Source organism: Ascochyta rabiei, chromosome 4, assembly GCF_004011695.2.
Source record: "Ascochyta rabiei chromosome 4, complete sequence".
NCBI classification, from domain to species: Eukaryota; Fungi; Ascomycota; class Dothideomycetes; order Pleosporales; family Didymellaceae; genus Ascochyta; species Ascochyta rabiei.
The window spans coordinates 466,100-483,431 of record NC_082408.1 but is presented as its reverse complement, the minus strand read 5'-3'; the positions used below and the strand labels follow the sequence as shown (position 1 = coordinate 483,431).

At 55.8% G+C, this 17,332-nt stretch overlaps 6 protein-coding genes and 1 non-coding gene across 7 annotated transcripts, besides 4 other annotated features; 4 read left to right on the top strand and 3 right to left on the bottom strand.

Moving 5' to 3' along the window:
* Positions 1–42: 42 nt before the first annotated feature.
* Positions 43–73: a tandem repeat.
* A 432-nt stretch (positions 74–505) lies between these two features.
* EKO05_0002573 (uncharacterized protein) lies at positions 506–4,000 on the top strand (the record flags this gene model as incomplete). The annotated part of the gene is made up of 1 exon (XM_038945082.2): positions 506–4,000. The coding sequence occupies one exon, from the start codon at positions 506–508 to the stop codon at positions 3,998–4,000; it is 3,495 nt and encodes a 1,164-aa protein (XP_038801172.2).
* Positions 1,134–1,160: a tandem repeat.
* Positions 4,001–5,047: 1,047 nt separating the features above from the next.
* Positions 5,048–6,663, top strand: EKO05_0002572 (uncharacterized protein; the record flags this gene model as incomplete). The annotated part of the gene is made up of 5 exons (XM_038937803.1): positions 5,048–5,185; positions 5,239–5,500; positions 5,556–5,747; positions 5,800–6,191; positions 6,247–6,663. The coding sequence occupies 5 exons, from the start codon at positions 5,048–5,050 to the stop codon at positions 6,661–6,663; spliced, it is 1,401 nt and encodes a 466-aa protein (XP_038801171.1).
* A 198-nt stretch (positions 6,664–6,861) lies between these two features.
* Positions 6,862–6,919: a tandem repeat.
* A 112-nt stretch (positions 6,920–7,031) lies between these two features.
* Positions 7,032–7,059: a tandem repeat.
* Positions 7,060–8,597: 1,538 nt separating this feature from the next.
* Positions 8,598–9,680, top strand: EKO05_0002571 (uncharacterized protein; the record flags this gene model as incomplete). Its single annotated transcript, XM_038937953.2, has 2 exons — positions 8,598–8,934; positions 8,995–9,680. 2 exons carry the CDS (start codon positions 8,598–8,600, stop codon positions 9,678–9,680), a joined length of 1,023 nt encoding a protein of 340 aa, XP_038801170.2.
* A 1,680-nt stretch (positions 9,681–11,360) lies between these two features.
* Positions 11,361–12,425, bottom strand: EKO05_0002570 (uncharacterized protein; the record flags this gene model as incomplete). Its single annotated transcript, XM_038945081.1, has 1 exon — positions 11,361–12,425. The coding sequence occupies one exon, from the start codon at positions 12,423–12,425 to the stop codon at positions 11,361–11,363; it is 1,065 nt and encodes a 354-aa protein (XP_038801168.1).
* A 1,163-nt stretch (positions 12,426–13,588) lies between these two features.
* On the bottom strand, positions 13,589–13,692 carry EKO05_4t3. The gene has a single exon. It is a non-coding gene; the product is annotated as a tRNA-Ala (tRNA).
* A 745-nt stretch (positions 13,693–14,437) lies between these two features.
* EKO05_0002569 (Homoserine O-acetyltransferase) lies at positions 14,438–15,415 on the top strand (the record flags this gene model as incomplete). Its single annotated transcript, XM_038945080.1, has 1 exon — positions 14,438–15,415. One exon carries the CDS (start codon positions 14,438–14,440, stop codon positions 15,413–15,415), a length of 978 nt encoding a protein of 325 aa, XP_038801167.1.
* Positions 15,416–15,615: 200 nt separating this feature from the next.
* On the bottom strand, positions 15,616–16,829 carry EKO05_0002568 (uncharacterized protein; the record flags this gene model as incomplete). Its single annotated transcript, XM_038938082.1, has 4 exons — positions 15,616–16,193; positions 16,246–16,566; positions 16,614–16,628; positions 16,676–16,829. 4 exons carry the CDS (start codon positions 16,827–16,829, stop codon positions 15,616–15,618), a joined length of 1,068 nt encoding a protein of 355 aa, XP_038801166.1.
* Positions 16,830–17,332: the final 503 nt, after the last annotated feature.

Sequence of the window (17,332 nt, the reverse complement as noted above, 5' to 3'; positions counted from 1 at the left end):
TCTGCGCCTAGGTAGAGGTGCAGCAGTGCTTCCCAGCCTCCTCTGCCTGCCTGCCTGCCGCCTGCCTGCCTGCTCTCCACCGTCTCACCCGGCCACGGCATAGCAGAGACCTGCGCGACACCAGACGTGCTCCACCTCCACCAAGACGCGCTCCACCAAGACGCGCTCCACCAAGACGCGCTCCACCAAGACGCGCTCCACCAAACACGCGCTCCCAGCTCCCTCTCCCCGCCGTGCGACCGTCCGCCGTGCCTCGCCGTGCCTCTGCGAACGCCTGGCTTGGCGCTGCCACCGGCCGAACCCCCGAGGGCTGCGTCACCAGCTACAGCTGCCCGCTTCGCCTTGCACGGGCCGACGTCGAATCCGCTGCGACTGCACGAGAGCGACGCCGGCGTCGCGCAACCCACGGCCCTCGTCTGTCCACGCTGGCAGGAAGCAGGAAATGGCCACCTCGTAGCGCTGGACGCACCGCCCGTCTGCCACTGCCTCGATGCAGCCCGTGGCCATGTCGACTCGCCAGCCCGACCCGTACGCCCTGCTCGAAGACTCCTTCACCCGCTCCCCGCCGCCGCCCGCGCGCAAGCACCTCTCGCGCCGCAGCGACAGCTATCGCCAATATCTCCCCGCCGCCGCTCCGCTCCAGCTCCCGCAGACCGACTCGCCCTCGGACAATGACACCGACTCGCCCGTGAGCAGCCAGCAGTCGACGCCTCTTGCATCGCCGCGCATCCTGGGCGCTGCAGACAACAGCCTGCCGCCCACGCCGCCCACCATCTCGCGCCAAGACTACACGGCCACGTCGCGCGACCCTCTGCCGGACCGCGGCAGCTTCGTAGGCTCCATGGCCTCCCAAAAGTCGGCGCTGAGCACCCCCGTCACTGCGCGCAGTCCGCCCACGCCCGACCCCAGCCCACCGCGCACCGCCCGCTCCAGCAGCACCGCCCGCTCTAACAACCACCTGGCCGTCGACCGCCCGCCCCTGTTTCCCTACCCCTCGTCGAGGGCCGAGTCCTTTACAACCGCGCGCGAGGACTTGTCTTCTGAGCCCAGCATCAGCCGCTCAGCCACCCCGCTCGTGGACCGGCTGGGCACTGTCGACGAAGACCGAGGACTGGGCCTGGCCTTTGAGCAGAACGACGACGACGACGACGACGACGACGTCACGCCAGTTGAGAGGCCACGCCAGTTTTACTCAAGCCCTGGCATCGAACAGCCCGGCCTCTATGACGCTGATACCATGGCAGGCGCTGGAGAGGACAGGGCGCTCCCTGCCGTAGGACAACTGCCAGATGGAGACTGGAACACAGAACGGATGCGAAATGTAACCGTTCGCAGGAAACGCAAACCCGATTCGTCACCACAACATCCTCCGGAACCTATCGACACAATGGCAGGCGCAGCCTCGCCAACCACAAGCACAAGGTCGTGTCGCAGCTCTGGCCTGCGCGAACGCGTCGAGGCCAGCAGCAGCAGCAGTCCGTGCAGCCCTTCCATCGAAACCTCTGCGCAATCCATCGGCTGGCCTGCTGAGGGGCATCGCACGCCCGAGGAACACCATCACGACAACAAACACAAGCGCATGTCCACGGCTTCGGTGGCTTCGACGGTGATAGCGGCCGTGGTCATCACAACACCCCCGCAACGACAACGCACCCTTCGCCATTCCGGTAGGAACATGGCTCTGAGAAACGACTCGGGCTCTCCTCTGGGTCGAGCGCCAACGTCTCACTCGAACCGTAATTCAACGCTGTTCGACGACGTGCCCTTGCACAAACTGGTGCACAAAAAGGCCACTCTTGCAGAAAGGAGCAAACGCTTTAGCACCGACTCAGAGACGCTGGGAACCCTGGGCTCGGTGGGCACTGCGCGTAATGCTTCGCCTTTCTCAGTGCGCAGCAGCCGGACCATTGACAGCTCTGCATACACACTTGCCCACCAGGAGTCCGTCCGCAACGTTCTGCAGCCTGCAGCTGATATCCTCAGCAGATCGAACTTGCAGGCACGGCCGGACAGGAACTCTCACATGCGCATATCCTCAGCGCCAGAACCCGCAAGCCATGCGACCATGCCTGCCAGGTCGAGTGGTTTCGTGCGAGTGTCTCCTCAGAGTCCGCAACGGGCGGCCGAGTACGCCGTTCGTTCCCCTGCAATGTCACCGCGGCTTCCATACACATCGCCTGCGCTGGTGGACAAGGGTCATCGACGAGTCGTGTCAGACACCAGTCGTCCCGGAGACCTCAACAAGCCGTTACCTCGCAATCCCATGGACCACGTCCTTGAAACTGCGCAGCGCAGGCTTAGTGTGTACGACAATGACACCGAGGACAAGGCTCCCCCGCCTGCCCTTCTTGACCGGGTGCGACTGCTTGTTGCGGAACGTGAAGCTGAAGACGAAGTCATGCCCACACCGACGATGGATCAGATGTCGCCTGTACCCCAACAGTCTGCGCCATCGCCTAACCAGTTGTCGTCGCCTAATCAATCGTCACCACCTAGCCGATTGTCACCCATCGGGCGCGGAGGCTCACGGTCACGTGGAAAGTCAGAAGAGCGGCGACGCAGCGCTCAGAGTCAGGATCGTACCTCGCCTTTCCAAGACTCAAGCGTCCGCCACAGCTTCGACCGAACGTCGCCGGAAGACTTTTCCCGTCGCAGCTACGATTGGCAAAGAAAAACGCCCGAAGAGCATCGTCGCATCAGCTTCGATAGGTCGACCGGAAGGACAGAGGAGCACGCAAACGCCCGACACCTCTACTCACAATCGACACCGTTCTCGCAGTTCTCCGACACACCCATTGAGGTCAGCGAAGCCACTGCAGTAAGCATCTATCCTCACAACAACGATTCGCTGCTCGTAGTACAACAGCCTTCTCGTGTGAACTCGATGATGCCTGAGCCTAAGCAACTGACCGACGGAGCCTACTTCGACCCCCAGGACGATGTCGAACTGCGTCAAGAACTGCTGCGGACCCCTACGCCACCATTCGTGGATGCTATTGAAGAGAGTCACCAGTCGCCTGAGGTTGCAGTCCAGCCGACACTTACACTCGAGCCATCTACGCCCCCCATGCAGATTGACCTACCTCAGCCTAATGGTGTCGACTCGCCATTGGAGAATCCCCGCTCTGCTCCCGAGCCTCCCAAGATCATGTTCATACCCCCGACCCCTGCAGAGGAGCTCGAGCGCCCACTCGAAGTCGGGCCGCCTGGCCCACCCAAACATTCAGACGCGCACCCACAGCGCCGTCTCTCCCTAGTCCAGCGTGCGCGCCGCTACTCGGACAACTTCATTTCGCCCTTCTTGGCTCGAGCATCAAGCAACCGCGGTCGTTACTACAGTGACTCGCATTCCCAGTCCCAATCCTCTCACCGCAACCCAGACGTCCCTTCGGTGAACGAAGAGGATGGCACTCTCCATCCATTCTGGAGGCCACGCGGATTCTGGGACGGCTTCGAGGACAGCGACTCAGACGACGAAGACAACGTTCTGCCGTCTGGGGGGGATACAAGCGACGTCGAAGATCCGGAGCCCGAGTCGTACCCAAGGAGGAATAACACGCTGCGCAAGAGGCTGACAAGCGGGTTCCAAGGCTCGGGAGGTTTCCTGATCGGCAACTCACTTGGCGTCCAAAGGCACGGCACTAACCGAAGGCGCCACCACATTGCCCTGCCACCTCACTTCCTTTCCAGCCCAAAAACGTCACAACATACATCATCCCCTACACAGCCGCTTCGGCCCCAGAGTAGTGGAGTCCGTAAAAGCGGGTCGAGGTCGAGTCTCCGCTCCTCTGCCTCCTTCGAGCAGGCCCCGAGACGCCAGTCTTGGCGCAAAGGCAAAAGCATACCTGGCCTCAAAGGCTACCAAGTCCAGTATATTGGAGTGAGCGGTATCAAGGACCGTCTTAAGGAGCGTACAGCGGAGAAGAGAAGAGACAAAATCCGTAAGAGCATCGGGTCACGGTACTACGTGGAGCCGAATGTTCCAATGAGTACCCACTGAGGCTCCGTCCGCGTTTCCCATGGTGTCATGCACACCTTCAGGCCAGCAGCATTCCCCAGGGCTCGACCGTGAGCCCGGGTCTGGTCACGCTTCTCGAATACCCCTGCCATCCTTACCACTGATGACTCGTGTCAAGCATCCATGTAAGCTTGGACGTTCATCCCCATGTTTGGGATTCTGCTTTCCAGCGCCATATACCATGTAATAAATTACGGCATCGCAGTATACTGCACCATCACACGAACATGTACGCGCTTTGAGCGCCGTTTCGACATAGTGTGCGTCTTTCGTCAGTTTTTGATACCACCTCGCAGCAACACTAGACGCACCACGAGTCGCAATTTCAACCATGCGCATTTTGGCGTACTTGTATACCACACCATCGTATCTAAGCAACAATATGTACTATTTGCATCACTTCAGCAACGTTTTCAGGACATTTTCGCGATGCGTAAAGCAGTGACACGTTCCTATTGTTTAACTCTCTCAGATTGTCCGCATATGGGTACCCGTCCCACAAGCGAAATCCACAAAAGATAAGCGTTTAAAGATATGTTTAAATTGTTTAGCTTTGGCTGTCTTGGCTTATCTTTACGCGCTGATGTAGTGAACACACGACTCCTGAATTTTCGGAACGCCACGCCTCTCAGCTCAACATCGAAACACGCTCTCGAACTTCTCCAGCACGCTGTCCGCGGACTGGTGAGGCTATCGATGTAAATCGTGGAGGCGATTGTCCTCATGCGGCCTAGTTCGGCAAAACCTCGTGAAACCTGCCTCTAAAATTTGCGGCTCGATGCGGCTCCAAACCAAGCAGAATCGGTTCAGTGCGGCTCCAGGCTCATTGGACTACTGGGGACCAAACCACCAAACCAGACCCACGTCTCTGGGGTAATGTTCATGGACCTCCCCATCGTCGTTTGGTCTGTGCCAGCCGATGTCGGTCGGACCGACGAATTCTGCTTAAAGCGCGTTCAAGTCTTCTCTTCTGGTCGACATCCTCGAGCACCCTGAACTTCCCCAGCTTTTTCTTGGACCAACAGCAACATGGGTTTCTTCAACGACACCAAGGGCGACGACATCGAGCACGGCTCTGAGCTCAAGCCCGACGACTCGACCAACATCCAGGGTCAGACTGATGCCGTCTTTGGTGAGGTGGTTGAGGGAGGCCCCAACTACCGCAACGTACGTCTCCAGACCCCAGGCGTTCCCTGCCCCCAATACTGATGCTATGGCAGGTCAGCTGGATAGGCTCCTCGATCTTGATGATGAAGACCCAGATCGGTCTTGGTGTGCTATCCATTCCCGCAGCCTTCGACACACTCGGACTCATCCCGGGCGTCATTTCTCTGCTTGCCATTGGATTCATCACCCTGTGGTCTGGCTACATGGTTGGCGTGTTCAAGGTCAATCACCCCGAAGTTTACGGCATCGAAGATGTGGGGTGGAAGATCTTTGGCCGCAGTGGCCGTGAGATTCTGGGTCTCGGGTTCGCGTTATGTGGGTCATTACCTTATGAAAACCCCCCCATGGAAAATGAGCTGACGCCAAACAGTCTGGACGTGCGTTGCGGGGTCCGGTATGCTGGGTATCTCCATCGCCCTCAACTCACTTTCTGAGCATGGTGCTTGCACGGCCATCTTCGTGGCCGTTGCCTGTATCGCCGGCTTCGGTATGGCTTCTATCCAGACGCTGAGCAAAATCTCTTGGATTGCCTGGGTTGGTCTGGCTGGTATCCTCTCAGCAAGTACGTGCGACCGGACAACAAACCCTGCGACATCGACACTAACACGCGACAGTCATTACCCTTACCGTTTCCGTGAGCGTCCAGGATCGTCCCTCTGCGGCCCCCCAGTTTGGTCCCTGGGAGTCTGACTTTGAGCTGTTCAAGTCGCCCACTTTCGCTGAGGCCGCAGCAGCCCTCTCTTCGTTGGTGTTTGCCTATGCCGGTACGCCGGCATACTTCAACATTGTCTCTGAGATGAAGGACCATAAGGAGTACTTCAAGGCCCTCTCCCTCTGCCAGTTTGTCATGACAGCTCTGTACGTCGCGATTGGCGTGGTTGTGTACTACTACTGCGGCTCCTATGTTGCATCGCCCGCGCTCGGATCTGCGGGTGTATTGATGAAGAAGGTGTGCTACGGTTTGGCGCTTCCCGGTCTTCTCGCGTCGGTGGTCTTGGTCACTCACGTAAGTCCTTCCCCCCCTGTTTGCCCCGGACAAGCACATGCTGACAAACGACCAGATCACCGCAAAGTACTTTTTCATCCGCATGCTCCGTGGCACCCAACATCTCAACCACAACACCGCCAGGCACTGGATTACTTGGTTCGGACTCACTGCCGCCGTCTCCATCACTGCGTACATCATCGCCTCCGCGATCCCCGTCTTTGGCGGCCTCGTGTCTCTGATCGGTGCGCTGCTCGGTACTCTGATGTGCTTCCAGCCCATGGGCTGCATGTGGCTGTACGACAACTGGAGCCGCAGCGACCGCAACTGGCGCTGGAAGGCGATGGTCGCGTGGTCCGTTTTCGTCATTGTGTCCGGTACCTTCCTCCTCATCGGCGGCACGTACGGATCCATTGTCGGTATCATCGACAGCTACAACAAGGACGGCGGCACCGCTGCCTGGACGTGCGCAGACAACTCCAACTCCACTTAGCTGTGTTTGAGTTGGAGAGGGGCGTTAAGTCTATCGTTCTGATCCTGTCTAGTTAGCGCTCATGAATGCATCTCCCTACTTCAACCTTTGATTCCCCTGATTTGATTTTCCACTCCACGTTTGACCGCGATCCGCAACACGACCGCGAAAAAAGCCAGAAGCGCAGCCCGAAGTGCAAAAGCTTGAAATCTCGCGCCTGAAGAACGCAGACGATGAGGACGGAAGAAATGAAGACATGAAGAAGATGGTGAACAAGTGAACCCTCACCGCGTCCACACCCGACACACTCTCCACTTCCAAGCAACCACCCACCTACCTTTATAACCCCCCTTCCTCAACAGCACGCCCTCTACGCCCTACATGTTCATCCAACCCGAACCCAACCCAACCCAGCCCCCAATACCACAACCGACTTCGCACCTTCCCTTTTTCTTGACCGCGGGAATTGAAGGGGTTTGGTTATTCGCGAACTGTGTTGTGTCGAGGTGAGTCGAAACGAGCTGGAAGCACAGCGCTGCACCTTTTAAGATGCAACCTCCGGGCCTCCCGGGGACTCCGCGATAAGGGCCTCGGAGTAAAGAGGTGCGAGCGTGCGGAGTTGATAGCGCGAAGGATACCTAGATTGTAGGCAAGAGTGCAGGATGCAAGGTGGGGACGGGATGGGAGTGGAGATGGAAGCGGAATGTTGCGGAGCTGTTTGCTGGATTGGGTAATGTTTTCCCCGGTGCTTTGCTGTTGGTGATTAGATGGGTTGTATTGAGGCTGGTGGTCTTGCTCACGCTTACTAACCTGAGAGCACGTCTCTCCGCAATTGCTCCTTCCACCTTGCACTCACCGCTCCACAACAACCATCGCCAGGTTTCCTTCGTCTGTTCACTCGCACGGTAACTGTCCGACCATCACCCATGACGCCCGTCTCAGCAGCTCTGATCGAAGCAATCCGCTACTTCGACTTGCCTAGGTTGACGCCGACTGCTTCGTACTCTCGGCAAGAGCTAGCGTTGAAACTTGACAACGGCAAATGTCCCCATCAACGAACAGTAGCGCGCAGCCCAGCTGCAGACTCCATATCTGGCGAACATGCGAAGCTACTACAACGAAGTGACTGAGGCAACGTCTGACGTTCGCAGGCAGCTCGACCGCCTGTCAGAGTCACGATACAAAGAACCTTTCAAGCTCCGACAGACTGTTTTCGGCTGGCTACACCCAGGCAATATGTCGGAATCAAAAATGAGGAACACTCTTGTCTGGCCGGTCGTTCAGGCCATGATTGACTGTCACACATCTACATCCTCAGCGCAGCGGACAAGCACGTACAAGGCAGCAACGAGAAGGCGCCATCTGAAGCTGCACACAAACGAGTTCCATTCAAGATATTAAGCAGCCGGCTCGGTTAAGCTTTCAGTAAGTCCAAATGGATGACGATCAAGACAACAAGGCGTTGGCTCTCGTGGGGCTAAGATGGTAGGAAGACTGGAAATCGTCTTGTTGCAACCTCAAAGACTAACGCAATGCTTCAACAAATCTGCATAGATATACTGAACTTGTACAAAGAACCTCGCGAATATTCTCTACTCATGTTGGAGAGATTCAAGGTTGTGGTTGTGGTGCTGTTGGGAGGTATTTACCGTCATGTTGCTTCTAGTTATTCAAGGCCAGCCAGCTGTACTGCTCGGCGATTCTCGGCCACTGATACGGACGAAGCCATCGAGTCGACAACTCAAATCGCATCGGCAGTCAACGTGCGGCTCCACAGCTACCCCACATTCGTCATTACCAAGCAACACAAAGTGTGACGTCTAGACAGCAAAGATGTGCAATTCCCCTAGTGGTATATAGCGCCTGGACCGAGACAGACACCGGAACATTGAAAGCCAACATTTGCAAGAGCAAGGGAACAGAGAACAACACAGTTCAACTTGAATATGCCGAACATGAAAGAAGCAATTGTCGCCAAAGGCCTCAACGTCACGGTTCAGGATGTCGCCATCCCCGAGCCCCAGCCTGACCAGGTCATCATTCAGGTCGTTGTCTCCGGCAGCAACCCCAAGGACTGGAAGTTGCCCGAACTCGTGCCCGACTACAACGCAAACAGCGGCGACGACATTGCCGGCATCGTCCACAGCGTCGGTTCCAATGTGTGGGAGTTCAAGAAGGGCGATCGAGTAGCGAGTTTCCACGAAATGATGACGCCTGGCGGCAGCTTCGCCGAGTACGCGGTAGGCTGGCAACATACCACATTCCACCTGCCGAGGGATCTGAGCTTTGAAGGTGAGCAATCAGTATTTCCATGTCATTATCCCATGAACTTCAACTGATGCAACACCGCAGATGCTGCAACAATCCCCCTCGCAGCTATGACAGCAGCCCTGGGCATGCACCAGCGCCTCGGCCTGCCCGACCCCTGGACTCCAGCAACAGAGCCCACGCCCCTCGTCGTGTACGGCGGCGCAGCGGCAGTCGGCGCCTACGCCATCAAGCTCGCGAACCTGGCTAATATCCACCCAATCATCGCAGTTGCCGGGCGCGGTGAGAAGTTTGTCGAAGGACTGATTGATCGCAGCAAAGGCGACACCATAGTTGATTACCGCAAGGGCAACGAGGCGGTTGTGCAAGGCATCAAGGATGCGCTGAAGGGCCAGAAGTTGTGGTACGCGTTTGACGCCACGTCTGAGCATGGAAGTTACACCAACATTGTGCAAGTGTTGGAGCCGACGGGGCATTTGACAGTCGTCCTTCCGGGCAAGAAGTACGAGGGAGTTCCCGAGTCTGTCAAGCTGACGACCACGAATGTCGGTGCGAGCCACAAGGACGACAAGGACTACGCGTACATCATGTTCAGGTACTTTGCGAGGGGTTTGGCTGAGGGTTTTTTCAAGCCGCACCCTTACGAGGTGATTCCTGGTGGACTTGAGGGCGTGCAGAAGGGGCTGGAGAATTTGAGGGACGGGAAAGCGAGCGGTGTCAAGTACGTGTTCAGGATTGGAGAGACCCAGGGAGTCAAGCGTGCCTTGTAAGGACAGACGTGAGTGGAGAGTACCTTTGAGGCTAGAAGAAGTCAATAAATGATCAACAATCTAGTCTGAAAATGACAAGATAAATACCATACATCGACAAAGTTGCTAGACACCTCTTAACAATTCTCACCAACACCTACAGCCTCGCCATGTCTTCCCTCGCCCACATTCCCCTCAACCCCTCCAGACTCGGCCCAAGAACAAAATCTTGCTCAGGCACCTCAACATCCCAAACATCACGGAACCGGCCCTCATGCTCTCCTCCGATCGCAAAATCCCACTCCCTACCCCTCAGATACGCTCCCATCATCATGAACTCGCCCTCCATGGGAATCGACCCAAAGAACGCCCGAGTCCCCTGCCCATCCCCCTTGTCCGGTGGCTGAAGAAACTAGATCCCTTCCGTCAGCAGACTGGGCTCGTGCGTCTCATGCGCGACGCCCACAGGCACAATAAACACGTCGCCGACCTCTGCATCGAGCAAGACGCCGCCAGCCCCCCTACCCGCTCCATGAGCGTCTTGACCCCGTGCGCCGAGACCGAGATCCCGCCGCCTTGTCTTCTGTGGAGTCCGCGACACGGAAGAGGATCTTTGCGCGTCTGCCTGAGTGCGGCTATGCATTCTTGGGTTGTCGAGTGGTGGTGTGCGTTTTGATCGCGTCTGTAGCAGGCGATCCACTGCGCTTGCTGGTCGTTGGAGGCGGAGAGGTCAAGGATCTTGGTGGGCGACAGGTCTTGCGCTCTGACGGCTTGCGAGAGCAGCGCTGGGTAGTGAGTGGATCAGGACGTGCGGCGAGTTTGGGACCAGTGCGGTAGGCGACAGTGTGTAGGTTTTCACATCGACTTGGGATGTCATGTTGGCTCGGTGCTGTCTGGGACGATGGAGGCACGAGATGACGTGAGGTTGGAAAGGCGGCTTTTGGTAATGGCAGTTGTAGAGAGTACCTTCTGGTGGCTAGGTGGACGCATGCTGATCATCTGTGCGGATGTCGAGCTCCTGACGGGAAGGTTGACGTACCGTAACCCGGACGGCATCCCGACTCGGATACAATGACCTATCGCGATCAGAAACGGGCGTCCCACACGACCACAGTGAGACCGGAAAATCAACGGCAGCAGCTATCAATCGGCCAGGTTTACTCTCTCACGGCTCAGATGAAGGTGCCGCAAGCTGGCGATTCGAAGCATTGCTTCCCAAAGTCGAATACCGACGCACAATGCCCAGGCAGCCCACCAGGCACTGCATTCAGGGCCATCGGTAGCATCTGGTGTCCGTTAGAACGTCATGCCTGATGGTGTTTCTATCCTAGCAGAAGCTCTCCTGCTAGGATCACTCGCTCGCCAGGATCCTCCGACTTGCATTTCGTGTCTGCCAGGATCTCTTCTGCTCGGATCTTTTCACTGCCAAGGTATCTTACACACCAGGATTTCTAGCTTACTATGATTTCTTGCCCGCCAGGGTCTCTCGTCTGCTAGGGCCTCTCGCCAGGGCCCTCAGCAAGAGCCGATGTCCAGCTTCCAAGATCAGTGTAAATCAGAACACGGAGCGGTGATGTTGCAAATAGCTGGTTTGATTCCATATACAAGTCGATGGCAAGATAGTATATACAGAGAAATGACATCCAATAGCATACCTCCAAACAGCAACCACATGGTTGTGCACCGTCAGGCTCATCGGATCTAGCAAACGTCCCTTGCACCATTGCCAGACAGAGTCCAGTTGGTGTTGTCGCCGCAGGGGGACTCGCGGACAGTAGTGCCATCAACCTTGAGTGTGATCCAAATGTCACGGTTGTTGGCAAACTCTGAGCGAGCAGCCAAACGCACCTCGCCGCCACCATTGACAGTTCCGCCACGGATGGACACGTTGTAGCAGTTCTCGATCAGCACAGCGTTGTTGCCATTGCTGGCGAGATCGACTGTCGTAATGACGGCACCACCGGACTCGCTCACACAGAAGACACCGCGGCCACCTCCGCGCGACACAACCTTGTCGATTTGCACGTTGGTGTTGTAGTTCCCGTTCGCGTTCCGGCCGTTCCTGTTGGCGAAGCGGAGCGTACCGTACCCTGATCCGGCGCCGACATTGTTGCCATCGACGAGGCCTACTTTGATGTTTACAGAGTTCTGGAGCAGCAGCCCAGACTCACCGACGTTGCGAGCAATGACCTGGTTGATGGTCAAGCCGTCAATGTTCCAGGTCTCGACTGCGTGGCTGCCGGCGCCAGTGACGCGGATATCGTCCATCTGGACGTTCGACTGAGCGGCTCGGTCGCGATCAAACCGAATGCCTAGACCACCGCTGAGGTTCATGGTGATCTTGCCGAGGGTGAGGCCATTGGCGCCAGAGAAGCGGAGACCAAAATAGGGCGAGCCGGTCATGGTGAGGTAGGGGATCTGGACATCGTTTGCGTCGGTGACCTCGATGGCCCCACGGCCGGAGCGGCTGACGGCATTGATGGTACCGCAGCCTTCGAAGATCTTGCCGGCGGTGATCGTGATGGTGTTGGCGCCAATGGAGCCTGATGCAATGACAGAGACACGCTGACCGCTACTGATCGAGTCCACCGCGGTTTGGATGGCAGCACGGTAGTCAGAGCCGGTGTAGACATTGGTGGAGCCTCGGGTGGCTGTGAAGGAGCTGCCAGAGCCGGTGACCTTGGCGGCGGGTGTGCCTGAGCCGCACTGGGCGGAAGCAGCAGAAACGAGCGCCAGCGCAGATGCGAGAAGAGAGAGCTGAACCATTTTCGCGTGTTACGTTCAACGTTGATGATCCTTCAGTGGAGTGGTGTTACTACTTATATAGTGTGAGCATAGCTAACTTGAAAAGCCGCTCGCAGCAAAGGCCTATGATTCCCCGTTCAAATCTTCCAGTTGGAGGATGATATTGGCGACGTTTTACGTTGATCCTTTGGGACATTCCCTACACGGGTAAGCACCACAAACCTCTAATAGCTACGTGTGACAGCGTATCTTAGCGGTCTTGGGACTATATCGCAACTGGTGTCCGCTGGCAGTTCCAAGAGTCTAGCGTTTCTCAGGCAGAAGGACCAGGATGGCATCGAGTCTGGTGTGAAACAATGAGTAGCCCTTAATACCGAACCCTAGGCAAGGCGCTCGGCAACTCGAATCTATCTGGTCTCATTGGTGCGTTACCAAAACGCTGGCTTCCGCTACCAAGTCTTCCAAGTCTCTATATGTTGGAATTAATTAGTTCCGCCTTGCCTGATTTTGGTGTCTGGCGTCGTTTTCGGGCACATGAGGTGCCAATTGAGGTCATTTGAGGCTGATCACCCCGCAAAGCGCTAGCTGTCGTTGCGTCTTCGGTAGCAAATATGCCGACTTCCCACAATCCCATCGTTATGGTCCATTGCTCTTTGCCGAGATGCACCCGGACGAGCACGGAACACTTTAATGTGATGCGACCAAGCAAGAACAAATGAAGCCGTTATTCGTGCGATGCCTCAATTGCACTCCCAAGCAATGGCTCTCTTGAATCTCGGTCGCATGTAGTCCATTCAAAGCCTCTTCCTCTCGGATAAATCCTGACATAAAGAAATCAGGCCTACGCGGACCTCGAATTTGCCTGGTAACTCCAGGGCGTTACAAAGCACATTGTTCGATCTGTTGAAGAGAGCACAGCAAGCTTCAACCCTGTAAGCTAGTTACCGGGTAGATATGCGCGAACCTTCAGTCTAAATGGCGTTCTTGTGGGTATATATCCATGACACCTGAGGTGCAGAAAGTAGACAAACAGATTGTGGATAAGGTTTATAAGTCTCTTAGTTACCGTCCCGCAATTGGCGTTCCAGCCGCGTCTTTGCCAAGTTTGACATAGTCAAAAAAAAATCTCATAGGAATCGAGACGTGCCAAAACGTCCAGGACAACGTCAATAGAGCAAAAACAATGGACTCGCGGGGAATCGAACCCCGGACCACTCCCAGTCAGGATTCGAAGCACTAGGTGCTTGCGAGATGCTAAGGGAGTATTATACCACTAAACCACGAGCCCGTGGATGAGTTGTTACTCCTTCGATGGAGTAATGGCTAGCGGCAGGCAATATAATCTTGTCCACGAAAACGAGTACAGAAGCAAACGTTGACAGAGCTGAATGTGTGTTCTGAATCGGTTCTCCATCGTTTTGACTAAGTTTGTGCACTGGTGTGGGGCGTGTGGGGCTGGTCGAGGCTCGACCGGCTGAACGATACGTTTCGAGAGCATCCAGCCCTGTCGAGACCATAGAAACAACGTCCCAGGCGATTAATCGAGACACTCCAGATGCTTCAATCAGCCTTTTGCATCTTTCTTGGTGCCTCGGGTGGGGTCTTTTTCGATTCCTGGTCCTTGGGTGTCATGTAGACGGCCATCGCTGGTAGTGCCACGCCCAGAGCGAGTCGTCCGTAGCACAAGCAATGCATGTTGTGTTGAACGAATGTTTGATTCGTAGGATGCGTGTTGGATTGAAAATGCCGTTCGAGTATATAAGTGAGAGAGTGTGTGTATCCGCAGGCGAGCGACGAACAATGAGATCTCGGCGGCGCTGTAGGAGGCCGTTGCGGAAGAAAGTCCAGGACAACATTAAGGCTTCGAGACTGGAGGCACTTCTCAATGATGGTGGTTGAATCTGTGCAGATGTGTGGTTGAGTGGTTGCCACCGAGGTCGGAGTTGTCACTTGTTACGTCATCCATCCTTAGCAGCTCCATCATCAACACACCCCATGGGCACTAAGAACAATCGACTCCAAAGCATTGCAGAATGTCATCCCAAGACTACCCACCAGTACAGTACTACGACATCCCCAACTTTACTTTCCACAATGGTGATACACTCCCCTCAGTCCGTCTCGCCTACCAGATCCTCAACCCGCGCCAAACAAAAGTCGCAGTCGTACACACCTGTTTCCGTGGCCGCATCTCCACGACCCTAACGCATGCCGACTGGGCGCTCAGAGACTACAAAGTAATCGTCATAGCGCTCTTCGGCAATGGCGAGTCCTCTAGCCTTTCCAACACTCCAGACTTCCCGGCTACCATCGACTACATGGACTGCGTGAAGGCGCAGCACAAGCTCCTTACCGAGGAACTGCAGATTGATGAAGTTGATGTCATGCTCGGATTCTCCATGGGCGGGCAGATCACGTACCACTGGATTGCCACGCACAGGAGCTTTGTCAAGAATGCAGTCATTGTCTGTTCGTCTGCACGGACGAGCAAACATAACTTCCAGTTCCTCGAGGGCCCCAAGGCGGGGCTTCAGAACGCCAAAGATGCCGAGTCGGGAATCAGGGCGTTTGGAAAGGGGTATTCTGCCTGGCTGACGAGCGCGGACTGGTTCGATCAGGAGCTGTACAAAGAGATGGGGTTTGATGACCTAAGTGCGTGGGACGAGAACGCCACGTTCAAGGGATACGAGGGCTGGACTGGAGAGGATCTACTGGCCATGTTGGGTATGTGGCAGCGTGGCGACATCACGCGGTGTGTGCAAGGTGCGGACGGAGACCTGTCAAAGGGCCTGAAGCACATCGACGCACGAGTGTTGCTGATGCCGTGCGAGACCGACCAGTACTTCAGACCATCAGCTAGTGAGAGAGAGGTGCAGAACCTAAAAGGTGGGAGAGTTGAGGTTGTACCTAGTATCTGGGGTCACATTGCTGGTGGTGGAGCGAACGAGAAAGACGTCAGATGGATGGAAGGAAAGATCGCAGATTTCCTCCAGGGAGGCTATCAAGGTTGACAGCGGATAACGATCGATCAGTTGTTGATACAAGAAGCTATGTTATAGGTCAAACGCATTCACGAGCGAATATTTGGCAACCGTACAGCATTACGTACGCTTGACTATCAAGTATCAACAACGAAAGAAAGGCTGCCACAGCTATTGATTTCCCATACTGACGACCAGGGCCATATTGTTAATTCTCCCGTATAGATCGCCTACTGGTGCTTGCTGTGACCTTCCGTTGACAGACCAATGCCGCCAGATGAACCCTCGTCACGTGTTTTGACGTCTCCACTACTCAGTTCTGCAACAGCCGCACTTCCACTTATGTCCCCACCGAGCTCTGCAGCTCCTTTGGCGATTTCGTACCTGGCATCGTGTGTGTGACCTCCTAGAGGTGGCGAGGTGGCAGACTGGAAGCCGAACTGCGGACTAGTTGAGTAGCCTCCTTGCTGGGGAGACCCTTGCTGGGCGTAGTGATCTGGCTGCCCAGGTTGACTATAGTATCCTGGATGCGATGAAGCGAACTGCGGTTTGGCATCAGTGTAGCCGCCAACACCTGCTGGTGGTTGGGAAGGATCAATTGGTGCCATCGATGCGGTGCCATACTGAGGCGCTATAGCAGCCTTCTTCTTCCGACGGAGGAAAAAACAGACACCAAGACCAACGAGTGCGAGACCTAGTACTGGACCGGCGACCGCGCCTGCAATCCACGCCTTTGACCCTGATGTTACTTCAGCAGGCGAGGTGGGCCCGATATTGGCCGTGGAAGGGAGTTGTAGTATGGAGGTCACTGTAGCCATATTAGGACCAACCGTGGTACCTGCGCGATGATCTTAACGTACGTGGAGATGTATTGACAATCCCAGTCGCCGACGCAGGGATATCTCGATAATATGACCAGTTCACACTGGAGTCTCCGCAGTTAATGTTTGTCTTGGGATTCGAATCTTGTGTGTTCTCGTAAATATAGATTGTGTTGCAGATTGAGACCTTGGCATTTCCATAGTTTGCGGTACATGCGATCGTCCTCACGCTAGAGCGATCGGGGTATGTGTAGATCTGAGATCCTCCAAAGCATGCAGTCGCTGCATAGCACGATGGACGGGTGGCCGGGCAACACTGAGCATATTGTCCACTCTGAAACCACGTCAGGCCAGGATCACCTGGGGGGGATTAGCGAGACTCGAACTATCGGCGTCGTGCAGCTCACAGTCAAAGCTGTTCCCTAAGAGTATTGTTAGTGAAGTTTGAGGCGGTACCCAGATAACGCACAAGTGCTGTTCAGCTCCAGATATCCGATGAAATTGTCACTGTTCTGCCTTGGTAACACAGCAGCAGTGGTGATGGTCGGGTCTGCGGGTGCAGCGCCCGAGAGCTGGCACAAGGCTGAGGCTGAGAGAAGAATTACTCGCAGCCGTCCGAACATTGTTGCGACCTGGCTCACGTCGATGACTGTGGGTGTAGAAGAGCTGGAAATCTGGCGCGGGGGAGCAGCCTGCCCTCTAGATAAAGAGAACCCGTCCTGGACAACAGACCCGCACTCGAAGCCACAGTCCAGCTGCGTCCTGGGCGCGCATCTGGATCTCGCGTTGCCCAGAGGAAGGCGGAGGCGTTATCCAGACATGGCCGACGGGTACGACACTGACCAACAGCAACATGTGGTACTGAACCAGTCAACGATATGGATGCAGCTTCTAACTACAGGTAGACTAGGGATGACTGCGGCGGGATGCTCGACTAAACGTCAAGTTTTCAGCCTGACGTGTGTGCATGAGTTGTGTGCATAGGGATATCTGAAAAGTGTTTAGCGTCACCTCCTTGCAGCGACATGCCAATAATATGTTTTTGTGGCGTTTGCAGGGCACATCTAAGCCCTCTGGCGTGGCAGCTGATGGGCGGACGATCCGAACTCTGAGATTTCACTTCATC